Source organism: Lithobates pipiens, unplaced genomic scaffold, assembly GCF_037356315.1.
Source record: "Lithobates pipiens isolate NorthernLeopardFrog02 unplaced genomic scaffold, aLitPip1_a1.2 Scaffold_18, whole genome shotgun sequence".
Classification (NCBI taxonomy): Eukaryota; Metazoa; Chordata; class Amphibia; order Anura; family Ranidae; genus Lithobates; species Lithobates pipiens.
In genome coordinates this window covers 201,918,159-201,932,320 of record NW_027507758.1, presented here as the reverse complement: position 1 = coordinate 201,932,320, position 14,162 = coordinate 201,918,159, and the positions used below count along the sequence as shown (strand labels likewise).

Sequence of the window (14,162 nt, the reverse complement as noted above, 5' to 3'; positions counted from 1 at the left end):
ATGCCGAGTCACCGGGCCAGGTTTTAAGCCATAAGGCTCTTCTTGCAGCATTAGTTAGAGCTGCTGACCTGGCTGGCCTCAGCTGAGGCATCTGCAATATAGGCAACTGCCGCAGTCAGGGTAGGAAAAGAATCTAAGATTTCCTGTTTGGGGGAATCTGCAGCTATATGTGACTTTAACTGGTTAATCCAGAATTCTAAATTTCTGGCTACACACGTTGTGGCCATTGCTGGTTTTAAATTGCTCATAACTGATTGCCATGATCTCTTGAGCAAAAGATCCATGCATTTGTCCAATCGGATCCCTCAAAACTCCCATGTCTTCAAAGGACAGATCCGTAGACCTTGAGACCTGGGAGAAGGCGGCATCCAATCTGGGCACCTTGTTCCACACTGCTGCAGGGTCCTCCTCAAAAGGAAAACGCCTTTTGTGGGCTTTGGAGAAAAAGGGCTTTTTCTCAGGATCCTGCACATTCTTTCCTAATGGCCTCAGAGATGACCGGATGAACTGGGAACGTTCGCCCCTTAGGCTCATCCAACCCAGCATACATGGGGTCATGGAGTGACAATTCCTTTCTCTCCTCACTTAAGCCAAGCGTAGCATGAATGGCTTTAAGGAGCCCATCAACCTCTTCAAGGGACAGTTTGAATTTAGAGGGGGCTACCTCAGACTCCTCCAACTCCTTTTCCGAATCTTTAACGGAAAGAGCAGCGGACTGCTTTTCCCTATCTGAAGGGTCTTCAGGCAGAGATTCCAATACCGGGATAGAGAAAAACCCCTGGGAAGACTCTGAAGTGGAAGGCTGACTAGCAGCCGGGTTTACTAGTGAGTCACAAAAATTCTGAATCGTGGCGTATTACAGAGGCAACCAGATCCTCGCATACAGAGGCTGATTCCTCTTTAACTAAAGAAGTAATGCAGGCACTGCACAGGGTTTTCTTCCAATTTTCTCCCAGTTTGGCCCTGCAAGAAGGACATCTCTTCTTTGGGTCAGAGCTCTTAGCCTATGAAGAAAAAGACAAAAGGGAAAAAAACCAGGGAACCCTTAGTGAGACCCAGTCTCAGCCTTGATAGGGATCACCACACAGGTGCACTGAGAAGAAACCAGTCCGCTTCTAGTGCCCAGACAGGCCCCTTGCCACGAGGGGGGAAAGAAAAAAAAAAGAGAGACCAAAAGCCAGGAAATAGGAGAAAAAAGGCAGACTTTAACCGCTGCCTCCTACCTGGGCTTTGCTGGTGCCTGTGCCTGTCCCCACCGCTGCAGACGCTGAATCTTCCATAACAGGTGTGCAGAATTCCACTTGTGGCTACACGCCGCCTCCGGACTCCCATAATGCATCTGTACCGGACCGGAAGCGGAAATAGGCACCAGCTCCTGTCCTCCCTCCTCCCCCCTGCATCCACGCCGGAAACGACGTTTCAGCCGACCCAGTGACCCGCTCTGTCATTTCCGGCGCGACCGCCGGAAAAAACATGGCGGCGGCACACGCGCGCCACCGCGCCTACGGACGTGCGGGCCGCCGAATCTTCGGCTCTCTCCGAGCACCAAGAGGGGAAGAGGAGCCCGCTTGCTACCGCTGCTGAGGCCTGGGTAGGTCGGGAGGACAGCGGGTCCCTTAAGGAGGAAAAAAGGGAAGGAAGCCTTGTCCCTCAGGAACACCCAAGAGAACTGACTCCCTCCCAAAAGATGTTCCCTCCGGGCCGGAGGAAACACAATAACTTTGGTGTGGTAGGGAGGTGCCTCCCTTTAAAGTCTGGAGGAAGAAGGTGTTTCCTAATGAGGAGGGAGGAGTCGCTATCTCTCAGGTGCTGTCCTGAAAGACGCCTTGGGAAATACCGATTTTAAATTGTAGGCAACATGTGTCCGAAAAAGATTTTGTCTTTAAGTGGTTAAACTGACCTCATTTACAGACTGAAGTTCATTCCTTTGATCCAAGAACTAAATGGGTCTTTGTTTATAGTTATCTCCATAACTATGGCTGTTTGTATTTGTCAGCTGTGAGAAGTGAGCAGAGAACGCTGCACTTGTTACATAGAATTGGGAAATGCTGTTTTAGCCCCATTTCACATTGGAGCGATTTGGCATGTGATTTGACATATCAAATTGCATGCCAAAGTGGCAGCAATTGCGGGCAATAGCAGCATATGAATCGGTGCGACACCGCATTTGCAGCACTGCACCAATTCCCAAAAGTAGTTTCTGTACTACTTTTGACAACTTCAGGGTGCGATTTCCATTGACATCTACAGCAACCTTAACAGGTGTCTCTGAAATCACCCCCGAAGTCGGGACTGACAAACGGGAATGAAATTGTGCTAGATTTTTTTTTTATAGCGTTAGGGCACCCGCTGTATTTTACCCTATAAAGGTTTAACCCCCTGACCACCCAGTGGTACGGGACCCCACAATCCAAGCACCGCCTTCAGGCTAAGAGTGTACATATTTTATATCACTCCTCACTGCCTATCACAGTTTCAATTTGCTCAACGTGCCTCTCAGCAATTTCCTTGCAGTGTCTACTTTCAAAAATGGGGTAATTTGGGTACCGCCCTGCCATTTTAGCACCTCAAGAAATGAGACAGGCAGTCAAACTAAAAGCTGTGTAAATTCCAAAAAATGTACCCTAGTTTTTAGACGCTATAACTTTTGCGCAAACCAATAAATATACACTTGACATTTTTTTTTGTGGCTGAATACATTTTGGCCTAAATGTATGACTAAAATTGAGTTGATTGGATGTTTCTTACAACACAAAGTAGAAAATATCTTTTTTTTTTTTTTTTATAATTTTCAGTCTTTTTCCATTTAGATCACAAAAAATAAAAAATCCCAGAGGTAAACAACATCCAAAGAAAGCTCTATTTGTGGGAAAAAAAGGACGCAAATTTTGTTTGGGTACAACATTGCATGACCGTGCAATTACCATTTAAAGCAGCGCAGTGCCAAATTGTAAAAAGTCCTCTGGTCTTTAGTCAGCCAAATGGTCCGGGGCTTACCGTATTTATCAGTGTATAACACATACTTTTTTCCCCCCTCAAAATCAGGGGAAAATCATGGGTGCCTGTTATACGCCGATCCCTGCTGACTGTGAGCGGAGATGGGCGAGCGCCACCGACATACAGAAAGCCCAGTGTATTCGGCTAGACTCGGCTCCTCTCGCTGTCCCCACCCTGACTGCAAGAGGAGCTGAGTCTAGCTAAGTACACTCGGCTTTCTGTATATCAGCAGCGCTTGCTCAGCTCCGCTCACAGTCAGCGGAGATCGGCACCAATTTTAAATAATCAGCGACTACAAAGAGACTGGCAAGGCTGCAGATGGACACTGGGCAAGGCTGGAATGATGGACACTGATAAGGCTGCATTGATGGGCATTTAAATTTAAGTTTTTTTCCTTAAAATCCCCTCCTAAACTTGGGGTGCATATTATACACCGATAAATACGGTAATGCCGCGTACATGCGACCAGATCCGACCGTGTGTGGGCTCCGGCTGACTTTTTCTTCCCAAAAGTCCGGCGGACTTAGAAAGAAGTCTTGACTTAATATTGTCTGCTGGACTCGGCAGTCCGGTGGACAATCCACCCGTCCTGGTCCGCCGGAGTTTTGAAATGAACGGACTTGCCCACACACGGAGTAAAGCACCCCCCCCCCCCATGTTTTCGGGCACGCGGCCTGGTGCGGCTCAGGAGGGTGGCGTTCCCTTGTCCTCACCCCCTTTCCTGACCGGCCTGCGTGCTCGGATAAGGGTCCGGTATGGACTTTGGGGGGAACCCCACACCGTTTTTTTCAGGGTTAAATCCATACCAGGTGTCAATCTCGCCGATGGAGGCGGCGACACCGACTTCCTTCGCTAGTCCTGTCTACCTGGAACCCCGTTCAAAATGAACGGACTTTACTCTGTGTGTGGGCAGGTCCGTTCATTTCAAAAGTCCAGACCTAGTCTGCCGGAAAAGTCCGGTCGTGTGTGGGCAAGTCCGCTCGCAAAGTCTGGCGGATTGTCCACCGGATAGTCTGATCATGTATACGCGGCATAAGTGGTTAATCGCGAAGCTCTAATTCTGACACATATGTGTGAACTAGGGATGCACCGAATGGGTTTTTTGGTGCCGAAACCGATACCGAAAATGAAAAATACACTAGGCCGAAAACCGATACCGAAACAGCACCGATACCAAAAAATGACCAGTTACACTTACCGGTAACGTCTTTTCTAGGAAATCTTCCAGGACGGCACACCTGAGAGATGACTGGTCCACCTGACAGGAAACACAATCAACAACGAATTTAAAAGTCCCCACCCTTCCCTCAGACCCTCAGTTATGGTAAAGAAAATCCCACACCAGTGTCAGAGGGAACATTCTGTGAAGAATCAATATATCACACCAATAAAACAAGGGTAGGGAGTAGGCCTGCCGTCCTGGAAGATTTCCTAGAAAAGACGTTACCGGTAAGTGTAACTGGTCATTTTCTCCAGTCATCTTCCAGGACGGCACACCTGAGAGGATAAGCAAGAAGTTCAGGCCTACCTTTAGGGCGGGACAACCGCTTGTAGGACCTTCCTGCCAAATGCCAAATCCTGAGGGGACAACAGCTCCACTCTGTAGTGCCTCAGAAATGTTCTATGGCTCGTCCATGTTGCTGCTCTGCAGATCTGGTCAATTGAGGCGCCTGCCCTCTCTGCCCAGGAGGTCGCTAGGGATCTAGCTGAATGCGCCTTAAGGCGGGTTGGTACTGGTTTACCTGCCTGTCTATAAGCTATGGATATGGTCTGTCTAACCCATCTAGCTATCATAGATTTTGATGCTTGAAGACCCTTTTTCTTCCCTGAAAAAGTGACCAATAAATGACTGGATCTCCTAAAGTCTTTCACCCTTTCTAAATAGACTAGGAGACAACGCCTGACATCTAAGAAATGAAATCTTTCTTCTTCCTTATTCTTAGGATTCTGGCAAAAGGACGGGAGAATAATCTCCTGTGTTCTGTGAAATAATGAAGCAACCTTTGGCAAATAAAGAGGATCCTGAGTGAGGATTACCCTATCCTCTAGGATGCGCAAAAACGGCTCTTTAATCGACAGAGCCTGTATATCACTCACCCTCCTGGCCGTAGTGATAGCCAGGAGGAAGGCCAACTTAAATGATAAAAGCTTAACCGAAATTTGAGCCACCGGCTCAAAAGGCCCCCTTGTTAGGGCATCTAATACCAGGGACAGATCCCATGGAGGGCAACTGACCGACCTAACTGGAACTACCCTTTCCCTGGCCGATAAAAATCTTTTTATTAGCGGCTCCTGTCCTAGCTTCCTATCAAAAAACACGGACAGGGCTGCCACCTGGACCTTTAGGGTGCTAACTGCCAAACCCTGGTCCACCCCCTCCTGAAGAAAGTCTAGGATGGTGGGTATCATCTGGAGAGCCCCCTCCTTAGACCGTAACCAGTGGGAGAAGACTTTCCAGACCTTTGCATAAATCTTTCTGGTGACGCCTTTCCTACTGAGGAGAAGAGTATCTATCACTTTTTCCGAACAGCCCCTGTCTCGGAGTATTTCCCTTTCAATAGCCATGCTGTCAGAGAGAGACGACCCGGGTAGGGGTGAAAGACTGGACCCTGACTGAGTAGGTCTCGTTGCACCGGCAGATGCAGTGGGGGAGCTATCGCGAGACTCTGAATGGTGGGAAACCAAACTCTCTTGGGCCACCAGGGTGCTATCAGTATCAGGACTGACCTTGAGTAGGCTAATTTTTGCAGGACTCTGGGAAGGAGCACCAATGGGGGAAAGGCATAAGCCAGTCTGAAATCCCATACTTGTACAAGAGCGTCTATCCCTTCTGCTTCTTGATCCTTGTAAAGGGAGAAAAACCTGAGAACCTTCGCATTCTCCCGGGAAGCGAACAAATCTATTTCTGGCTTGCCAAAATGTTTGCACACCAGGAAGAAGATTTCTTTGCTCAATCCCCATTCCCCTTGAAGGATGGGCTGTCTGCTTAGAAAATCTGCTTGCAGATTGAGTGAGCCCTTTATGTGAATCGCTGACAATGAAAGGACCCTCTTTTCTGCCTTCACAAGGATCTGTTGCGCTAACCGTCTTAGTTTGTCCGACCTTGTCCCTCCTTGGTGGTTTAGGTATGCCACCGTGACCAGGTTGTCCGAGAGGACCTGAACCTCCCTGTCCTGCAGTTCCTCTCGGAAATAGTCTAGGGCTTTTCCTACTGCCAGAAGCTCCCTGAAATTGGAAGACTCCCTGGCTTGGCTGTGGTTCCAGGACCCCTGGGAATATCGGTTTCCCAGATGAGCCCCCCAACCCCAGGCGCTGGCGTCCGTGGTTAAGACCAAAGGGTTTACCTGAGACCAGGGGCGACCATTCAACAAATTCTGTGGGTCGAGCCACCACCGCAGAGAACGAGATACCTCCTCTGTGATGGACACTCTGTTCTCTAATGTTTCTCTTTTTCCTCCCCATGAGGCAAGTAGAAAAGACTGAAGCTCCCGAGAATGGAGTTGTGCCCAGGTTACTGCCGGAATGCAGGCCGTCATGAGGCCCAGCAATCTCATTATATATCTCAGAGAGGCTTCTCCTCTTTCGAGAAGGGTGACAACCGCATTCTGGACCTTCGTTACCTTTTCTGTTGGTAAGAATACCTTCTGTGTCTGCGAGTCTAACAGGTAGCCTAGGTATAACTTGGACTGAGATGGAGTCAGTGAGGACTTCTCCTGACTGACCATCCAGCCCAAGGTCTCCAGAGTTTCCAACACGATGTCTCTGTCTATTACTGCTTGCCTCTGATCGACACTGTAGATCAGCAAGTCGTCCAGGTAGGGTATTAACCTTATCCCCTGCAGGTGTAGGTATGCCACTACTTCGGCTAACACCTTTGTGAATATCCTCGGACTTGCCGCCAGCCCAAAGGGGAGAGCCCTGAACTGCCAGTGTTGTATCCTCTGCTGTATACAAACTGCGAAGCGTAGGTACTTCTGGTGTTCGGGAGCAATGGGTACGTGTAGATAAGCGTCTTTTAGGTCCAGGGTGACCATAAAGACTCCTCTCTGTAGATGCTTTCTTACTGAGTAGATACTCTCCATCCTGAACTTCTTGTGAAGCAGGTAACGGTTGAGTCTTCTCAAGTTTATTATCAACCGAAATTTTCCTGAGGGTTTTGGAACCACAAATACGTGTGAGTAAAAACCCTGGGTAAGCTGATTGGTTGGTACTGGAGTAATAACCCTTTGCTCTGCTAGCTCCTTTAGATTTTTCAGTAACCCTTCTGCCTTGGTTGGGTCCCTGGGAGGAAAAGTAACCAGAAATTCCTGTGGGGGATGGGTCTGAAATTCTAGTCTGTACCCCACTTCTAAAAGGTCTAGAATGTATGGACTCTGCGTGATCCTTTCCCACTGTGGAAGGAAATCGCGGAGTCTTGCGCCTACCTTTACGGTGGCATCATTTGCCTTCTTTCTGAGAGGCTCCGGAGCTGGAGAAAAGAATTGTACTTTTTTCTTTTCCTTTCCCCAAGTTCCATTTTCTCCTTGGTTCAGTTTTCCCCTTATGATGAGACTTTGAATAGGGGCCTCGAAAAAATTTCTTACCCCTTTCTTTCTTGGGCCTTACAGGAAATTTCTTGCCCTTCTCCGTAGATCGGGACAAAACCTGATCTAGGCCTGAACCAAACAGCAAGGAACCCTCAAAGGGGATACCGCATAGGCGAGACTTGGAAGTAAAATCCCCATCCCAAGTCTTGACCCATAGAGCTCTCCTGGAAGAGTTCAAAAGTGCTGCTGCTTTAGCTGTGGTCCTAACAGTTTCTACAGCTGCGTCTGCCACATATGCTACTGCTCGACTGATTACTTCCAGCGAGTCTACAATCTCTTTAGCCTCCTTACTGCGGGAAACATGATCCATTAATTTGCCCAGCCAGGTGTCAGCATTTCTGGCTACACAGGCGGAAGCTAGGGCAGGCGCCATTGCTGCCGCATTCGCCTCCCAGGCTCTTTTGAGTAAAGTTTCCGACTTTCTATCCATCTGATCCTGGATATTTCCGGAATCCTCAAAGGATAAGTCAGACCTCTTAGATACTTGTGCTAAGGCTGCATCCAAGCGAGGAGCCTTAAAAAATTTTTCCTCCTCCTCATCTTTAAAGGGACACCTCCTTTTCCAAGCTTTCAATTTGAGAAGCTTGCGTTCAGGTTCCTTCCATTCTCTAAGGATTATCTCCTTCAGAGACTGGTGGATGGGAAAGGTTCTGGTCTGTAACCTTCCTAGACCTCTATATACTCTATCTTGAGCTGAGACTTGAGCAGAGGGAACCTGAATATCTTCTGAGGCGTAAATGGCTTTTAATAAACCCTCCATGTCCTCACTCGGGAACAAAAATCCCCCAAGCTTAGCCTCCCCCTGGCTATCTTGGTCTGAATCTTCCTCTCCAGAACTACAATCTGGTACTTGGCCTTCCTCCACTTCAGATAATAGGGAGACTTGGCCCTGGGAACTTTCCGCATAAGATGTGGAAAGATTTTCCTGTAACTGAGGAGTCTCACTCTCTGACGGTACTTCCTGCAAACCCTTCACAAGGGTGGACTGGAAAGTTTGAAGGGTAGCCAACATTTCTGCTTGTAAGGCCCTACATTCCTTCACGACCTGAGAGGTCTCCCTGCCTGCGAGCTTGATGATACATCGATCGCAGAAAGGCTTGGAGTGGTCTTGTGCTAACTTAGCGTTACAGTAACCACAACGCCTGGACTTTGAAGTAACCTTCCCCTTAGACCTAGCAGCTGACCCCTGGGCAGAGCTTTCGGTCCCTGGGAATAGTCAAAAAATAGACAATTTTAGCTACACAAGTCCTAAAAGGGGCACAGGAGCTCTACCCCGAGAACCCTGCCCCTAAATAAAGTTGGATCACTCACCCCCAGTGGCGACCTCAACGATTGTCTGCTCAGACGGACCTTCCTCTTCCATGGCGATTTGCTGCCCTGCAGGATCGCTGGATCAGGTCTCGAGCATCCCCTTGTTGTCTTTTCCAAGTGCCAGGAAAGCGTCTTGCAGGACGAGGAGACTGGGTGTGTTACAGCACACCCGTTCTGTTTGAAAAACCGCGCCGCTCGGCGCCATCTTTAAGGAGGTCCGTCGCCCGGAAATGACGCACGGCCTCTTCCGGTCCTGCGCACTGAGGCTGGAACGCACATCGGTGCGTCCAGCCATCTCAACTTCCGGAACTCGATACCCGGAAGTGACGTCCTTGGACTTCCGGACATGCGCTGTGGCGTTGGAACGCACGCCATCCGCGTCCGCATAAGGAAAGGCATCACCTCACCACTCCACCACGAATGTGCAGGTAGGCCAATACAACAGGGGAATAGCCTACTGGGACAACTCCCCTGTCCCACGAGGCTCATACAAGGCTCCCTAAGGAGACCTTGAGTGAGGCATACCCCCCCCAAGATTTCTCTTGGGGGTATACAAGGGAGCACCACAGACCCTGTCTGTTTAAGTCCCTAAAAAAGAACCTCACGAAAAAAACACAGGGTCCCAGACCCCAAGGAAAAAACTTTTTAGAAAGAAACTTGGTTTCGCTGTCATCCTGTGGGAAACACAATCAAGAACTGTGGGTCTGAGGGAAGGGTGGGGACTTTTAAATTCGTTGTTGATTGTGTTTCCTGTCAGGTGGACCAGTCATCTCTCAGGTGTGCCGTCCTGGAAGATGACTGGAGAAATGACTGTTTTTAAAAAATATTTTTATACAGGAGGTGGCCAGAGACTGGCGACATGGTTCAGGAGGTGGCCAGAGACTGGCGACATGGTTCAGGAGGTGGCCAGAGACTGGCGACATGGTTCAGGAGGTGGCCAGAGACTGGCGACATGGTTCAGGAGGTGGCCAGAGACTGGCGACATGGTTCAGGAGGTGGCCAGAGACTGGCGACATGGTTCAGGAGGTGGCCAGAGACTGGCGACATGGTTCAGGAGGTGGCCAGAGTCTGGCGCTGTGATGTTCCCGGCGCTCTATTGATCCAGACGGCGGAGGCGGCATTCCTGCGCTATACACCTCCCGTGATGGGCAGCACCAGGGGCGGGGGCGGAGCTATGCCCCGCCCAGGCCACGCCCCATTTTCGGCTCAATTATCGGCCGTTTTTTCCTTTCGGCAATTTTCGGCCGATATGTTTCGGCGGCCGAAATTTCGGTGCATCCCTAGTGTGAACGCATTTAGTGCTAGCTACAGTCTAAAGCATTTCAGTTACACGATAGTACATAATTGTGCTGAAGTTTATAGAACCACAAAAGCATGAGTGCCCATTATTTTTAAAGTAAAACCACAGGCAAAACTTCTCTCTTTGCACCTGCTGTCACAATTAGAAAATAGACAACGCTGTGCGGGGCTCCACCCACGTATTTCATTCAGAGTTCTGTGAATGCGAAGCTAGGATATCATCAGCCTTTGCGGCTGTCAGCTTGTAGTTCTTAGTTAAAGCGGGAGTCCGCGTTGTTTTTTTTTTTTTTTTTTAAAAGCCAGCAGCTACAAATACTGCAGCTGCTGACTTTTTAAAATAGTGACACTTACCTGTCCAGCGCGCCCGCGATGTCGGCACCCGAAGCCGATCTCTCGATCGTCTCTCGGGTGCTGCCGCCGCCATCTTGGGTATGGGAATCAGGAAGTGGAGCCTTTCGGCTTCATTTCCCGGTTCTCTATTGCGCATGCGCGAGTCGCGCTGCGCAATGAGGATGGACCCGCTGCCTCTGGGATCTGTGTGTTTCCCAGCAGGCAGCGGGGGACTTTCGGAAAGGGGCGTAATCTACGCCCCTTTCCGCAGAGAGCTATCCAGGAAGTGGGTGCAGATACCTGTACTGTACAGGTACCTGCACCCCCCTCCCCCCTGAAAGGTGCCAATTGTGGCGCCGGAGGGGTGGAGGATTCCAATGAGCGGAAGGTCCACTTTAGGGTGGACCTCCGCTTTAACTACCTGGTTGCTGTTGAGCGCACTAGGTAGTTCATTGATGCTTCCTGCCCATACAAGGTAGAAGAAGATAGCTTACACTGACAGTGTGCATTGCACCCGCAATCTGCTGATTTATTTTTTTAACCACTTCGTATCCTGGGCCAATTCTGACAATTCACTCCTACATATAAAAAGCTACTTTTTTTTGCTTGAAAATTGAAGAACCCCCAAACATTATATACTTTTTTTTGCAGAGGCCCTATAGAATAAAATGTTGGGTGTTTCAATTTTTTTTATATCACACAGTATTTAAATGGTGGTTTTTCAAATACAATTGTTTGGGAAAAAAACACTTTAATGAATTAAAAAAAAAAAAAAAAAAAAAACAGTAAAGTTAGCCAAATTTTTTTGTATAATGTGAAAGACGATGTTACGCCAAGTAAATAGAAACCCAACATGTCACACTTTAAAATTGCATCTGCCTGCGGAATGGTAGTAAACCACGGTGCTCAAAATTTTCCATAGGCGACGCTTTAAGTGCCTTTTCAGGATATCAATTTAGAGTTGCACAGGAAGTCTAGTGCTAGAATTATTGCTCTCACTCTGACGCTCATAACAATACCTCATGTGTGGTGCAATCACATGGTGCATTCATTTGCGCATAACGATGGGACAAGGGCAGTTTAAATTTTTATTATTTATACAATTTTTTTTTAAAATTTTTTGGGAAACTCTATTGCGATCACAAGGGATTAAAAACATCCCTTGTGACAGCATGGGCCATGACAGGTCTACTTTATTGAGAGATCTGGGGTCTATGAGACCCCAAATCTCTCCTCTAACCTCCCATGCAGCCGATCAGACACTCTAGTGGTCAGGTAAACAAAGAGGCGGGACTGGAAGTGGCTAAATACTTGTCGCTCCTGGCTTCAAGGGGTTACAGAGAAATAGAAACGCAAGTTCCTCGCTCTCTATTTAGTGTAGCAATCGTCTCTGGCCGCAATGCTCCCGGGCACCCTGATGGGACGGTAGAGCTCGGGAAAAGCTGCGGTGGGAAGGGGGTGGGACAGCCCCTCCACCACCCGTAGAAGTGATCAAGTGGCTAATTAGCAACCCTAATCTCTTCTGTTAGAAAGGGAATCGCTGGCTTAAAAGATGCATACCAGGATGATGCCTGTAGGTGCAGGCATCATCCCAATATAACTACTGATGAAACCCGAGGACATCCATGGACGTCCTACGGGCGGCAAGTAGTTAAAAGTTGAACGTATCCTTTAAAATTTCCAGTCCCATAGCCAAAACTTTAAGTGAGAGAAAATCCCTGCAAGCAAAGGGAATACTTTGGGGTCACCTGAACCAGTGGCCCTGCTGGAAGATTTCCCCTCTATAACTTTTCTGGGGACAAGCCAAAAAGTGAGATTTTTACTTTCTATAGTAATGGTAAACAGGACTAAATAGACAGTGTGACTTTCCCTACCAGGGCCACGGACCGCAACAAAAACCTAATGTGCGTTCTAATCCCTATCCACTCTGGCCAAAACTAAAAAGTTTTGCCTGTAGGCCACTTTCACATGGGGTAGATCTGCTCAGTGAACTCTGCTAGCTCAGCGAGGGGATCACTCCATTTATCCAGCCGATGACAGGTCAGCCTCTGCTCACTGTGCAGGGATGGACCTGTCAGAGCCCCGCTGATCTCTATGGGGAGATTGGATAAAAACAGACAGCATGTCCGTTTTCATCGGATCTTGTCAGATCAGATGGAAGGCGGTTTCAGTAGGCACATCTCCGCTGACATCCGCCTGCCCATACAAGTCAATGGGTGGCCTGCTCATATCCACCTGAAAAAACAGATAGGCTGATCTTTGCGGGCTTCTCGTGTAAAAGGGGCCTTAGCTATATGTTAAAGTGGTTGTAAACCCTTACAAACCACTTGGACCTACAGGTAAGCCTAGATTAAGGCTTACCTGTAGGTCCAAGAAATATCTCCCAAACCTAAACGGTTTAGGAGATATTTGCCCAAAGACAGGCACCGCTGTCTACGGCGCCTGTCAGCGCCTAGAGGCGATTCAGTTCGCATTGTGCGCTATACAAGTATTTCATTCATTCATACGGCGCATGCACCGTAGACAGCGGTGCACTGAGCGTGGCATCCTCGATAACGAAGATGCTGCGCAATGCCGCACGTCTCGGCTCCCGTGCGCGGGAGTGACATCATTGCGGCTTCGCCGAATGACAGCGGCGGGGCTGCGAGACCCACCGAGAAGATGGATGCGGCGGACTACAGGGGTCAGCGGTGACATCGCTGGCTTCTGTGTCAGGTAAGTGACACATAATGGACTACTATGCGATGCATAGTAGTCCATTATGCTTGGCCTTTGTAGGGAATGAAAGAGGAAGTAAACTCATCAGGGTTTACTTCCTCTTTAAGCCTCAAGTGGAGACCTGACACTTACATGTGGCTTCATTTCTGCACTCCCAACAGCCAAACAGAGCAGCAAGAGATTGGAAGGTAGAGGAGTATAGGCAGCTGTGGGTAAAGAACCAGTTCACTTCAAAAATAGTTACACCATCCGATCTAGGTTTTGGTTGTCAGGTTTGTAATCTATGGACTAGACATAAATCAGATATCTTACTGAAAAAAAAAAAAAAAACCCCTGACCTTGACCCTGACCTTTCACAGCAGTGACAACGACCTGACCCGGACATGCTGTACTGACCCGGACGGAGCTGTAATGACATGCCGAGATACACTGACCTGTACTTACATATAGCAGGGATCTATGGAGCGGAACAGAGCACTGAAGGCTCAGGACAGATCCAACTTCTTCTGTGTCTCCACCAACTTGTCATGTAGTCTCTTCTTCTTCCAGTCCAGGTACTTCCTGCGCTGCCTGTTCGCCTGCCAGCCTATCAGCACTCCAGCCGCGAAGCTGAGAAAGACGGCCGCATAGAAGCCGCGCTCTGACACCTCTGCCATGTCTGGCTTGTCGCTGTAGTGTCATATTTTGCTGCCTATCACAAAATGCTACGGAAGTGACGTTGCCGACAGAAATTGCGTACTGCGCATGCGCACAGCGTTCCAAACACTCGCGCCGTGCGTTCCAACATAGTTTCGGTGTAGTGTCACAGTTTGCTGCCTATCACAGGATGCTGTGGAAGTGACGTTGTTGCGTACTGCGCATGCGCGATGCGTTCCAAACACTCGCGCCGTGCGTTCCAACATAGTTTCGGCAATACAGTTC

At 48.7% G+C, this 14,162-nt stretch overlaps 1 protein-coding gene across 4 annotated transcripts in view; it reads right to left on the bottom strand.

The window, feature by feature from the left end:
* The window catches only part of LOC143987639 (mitoregulin-like), a 62,842-nt gene extending 48,894 nt beyond the window's left edge, over positions 1-13,948 (bottom strand). Inside the window, exon 1 of one of the 4 annotated variants that reach the window (XR_013276676.1) lies at positions 13,676-13,948. Coding sequence is in view for 1 of the 4 variants with exons in the window: in XM_077486530.1 (XP_077342656.1) it covers positions 13,727-13,897 (171 nt within the window). In the remaining 3 variants the exon portion in view is untranslated. The remainder of the gene's footprint in view (positions 1-13,675) is intronic. The other 3 variants (XR_013276675.1, XR_013276674.1, XM_077486530.1) reach the window with 3 other exon arrangements.
* Positions 13,949-14,162: the final 214 nt, after the last annotated feature.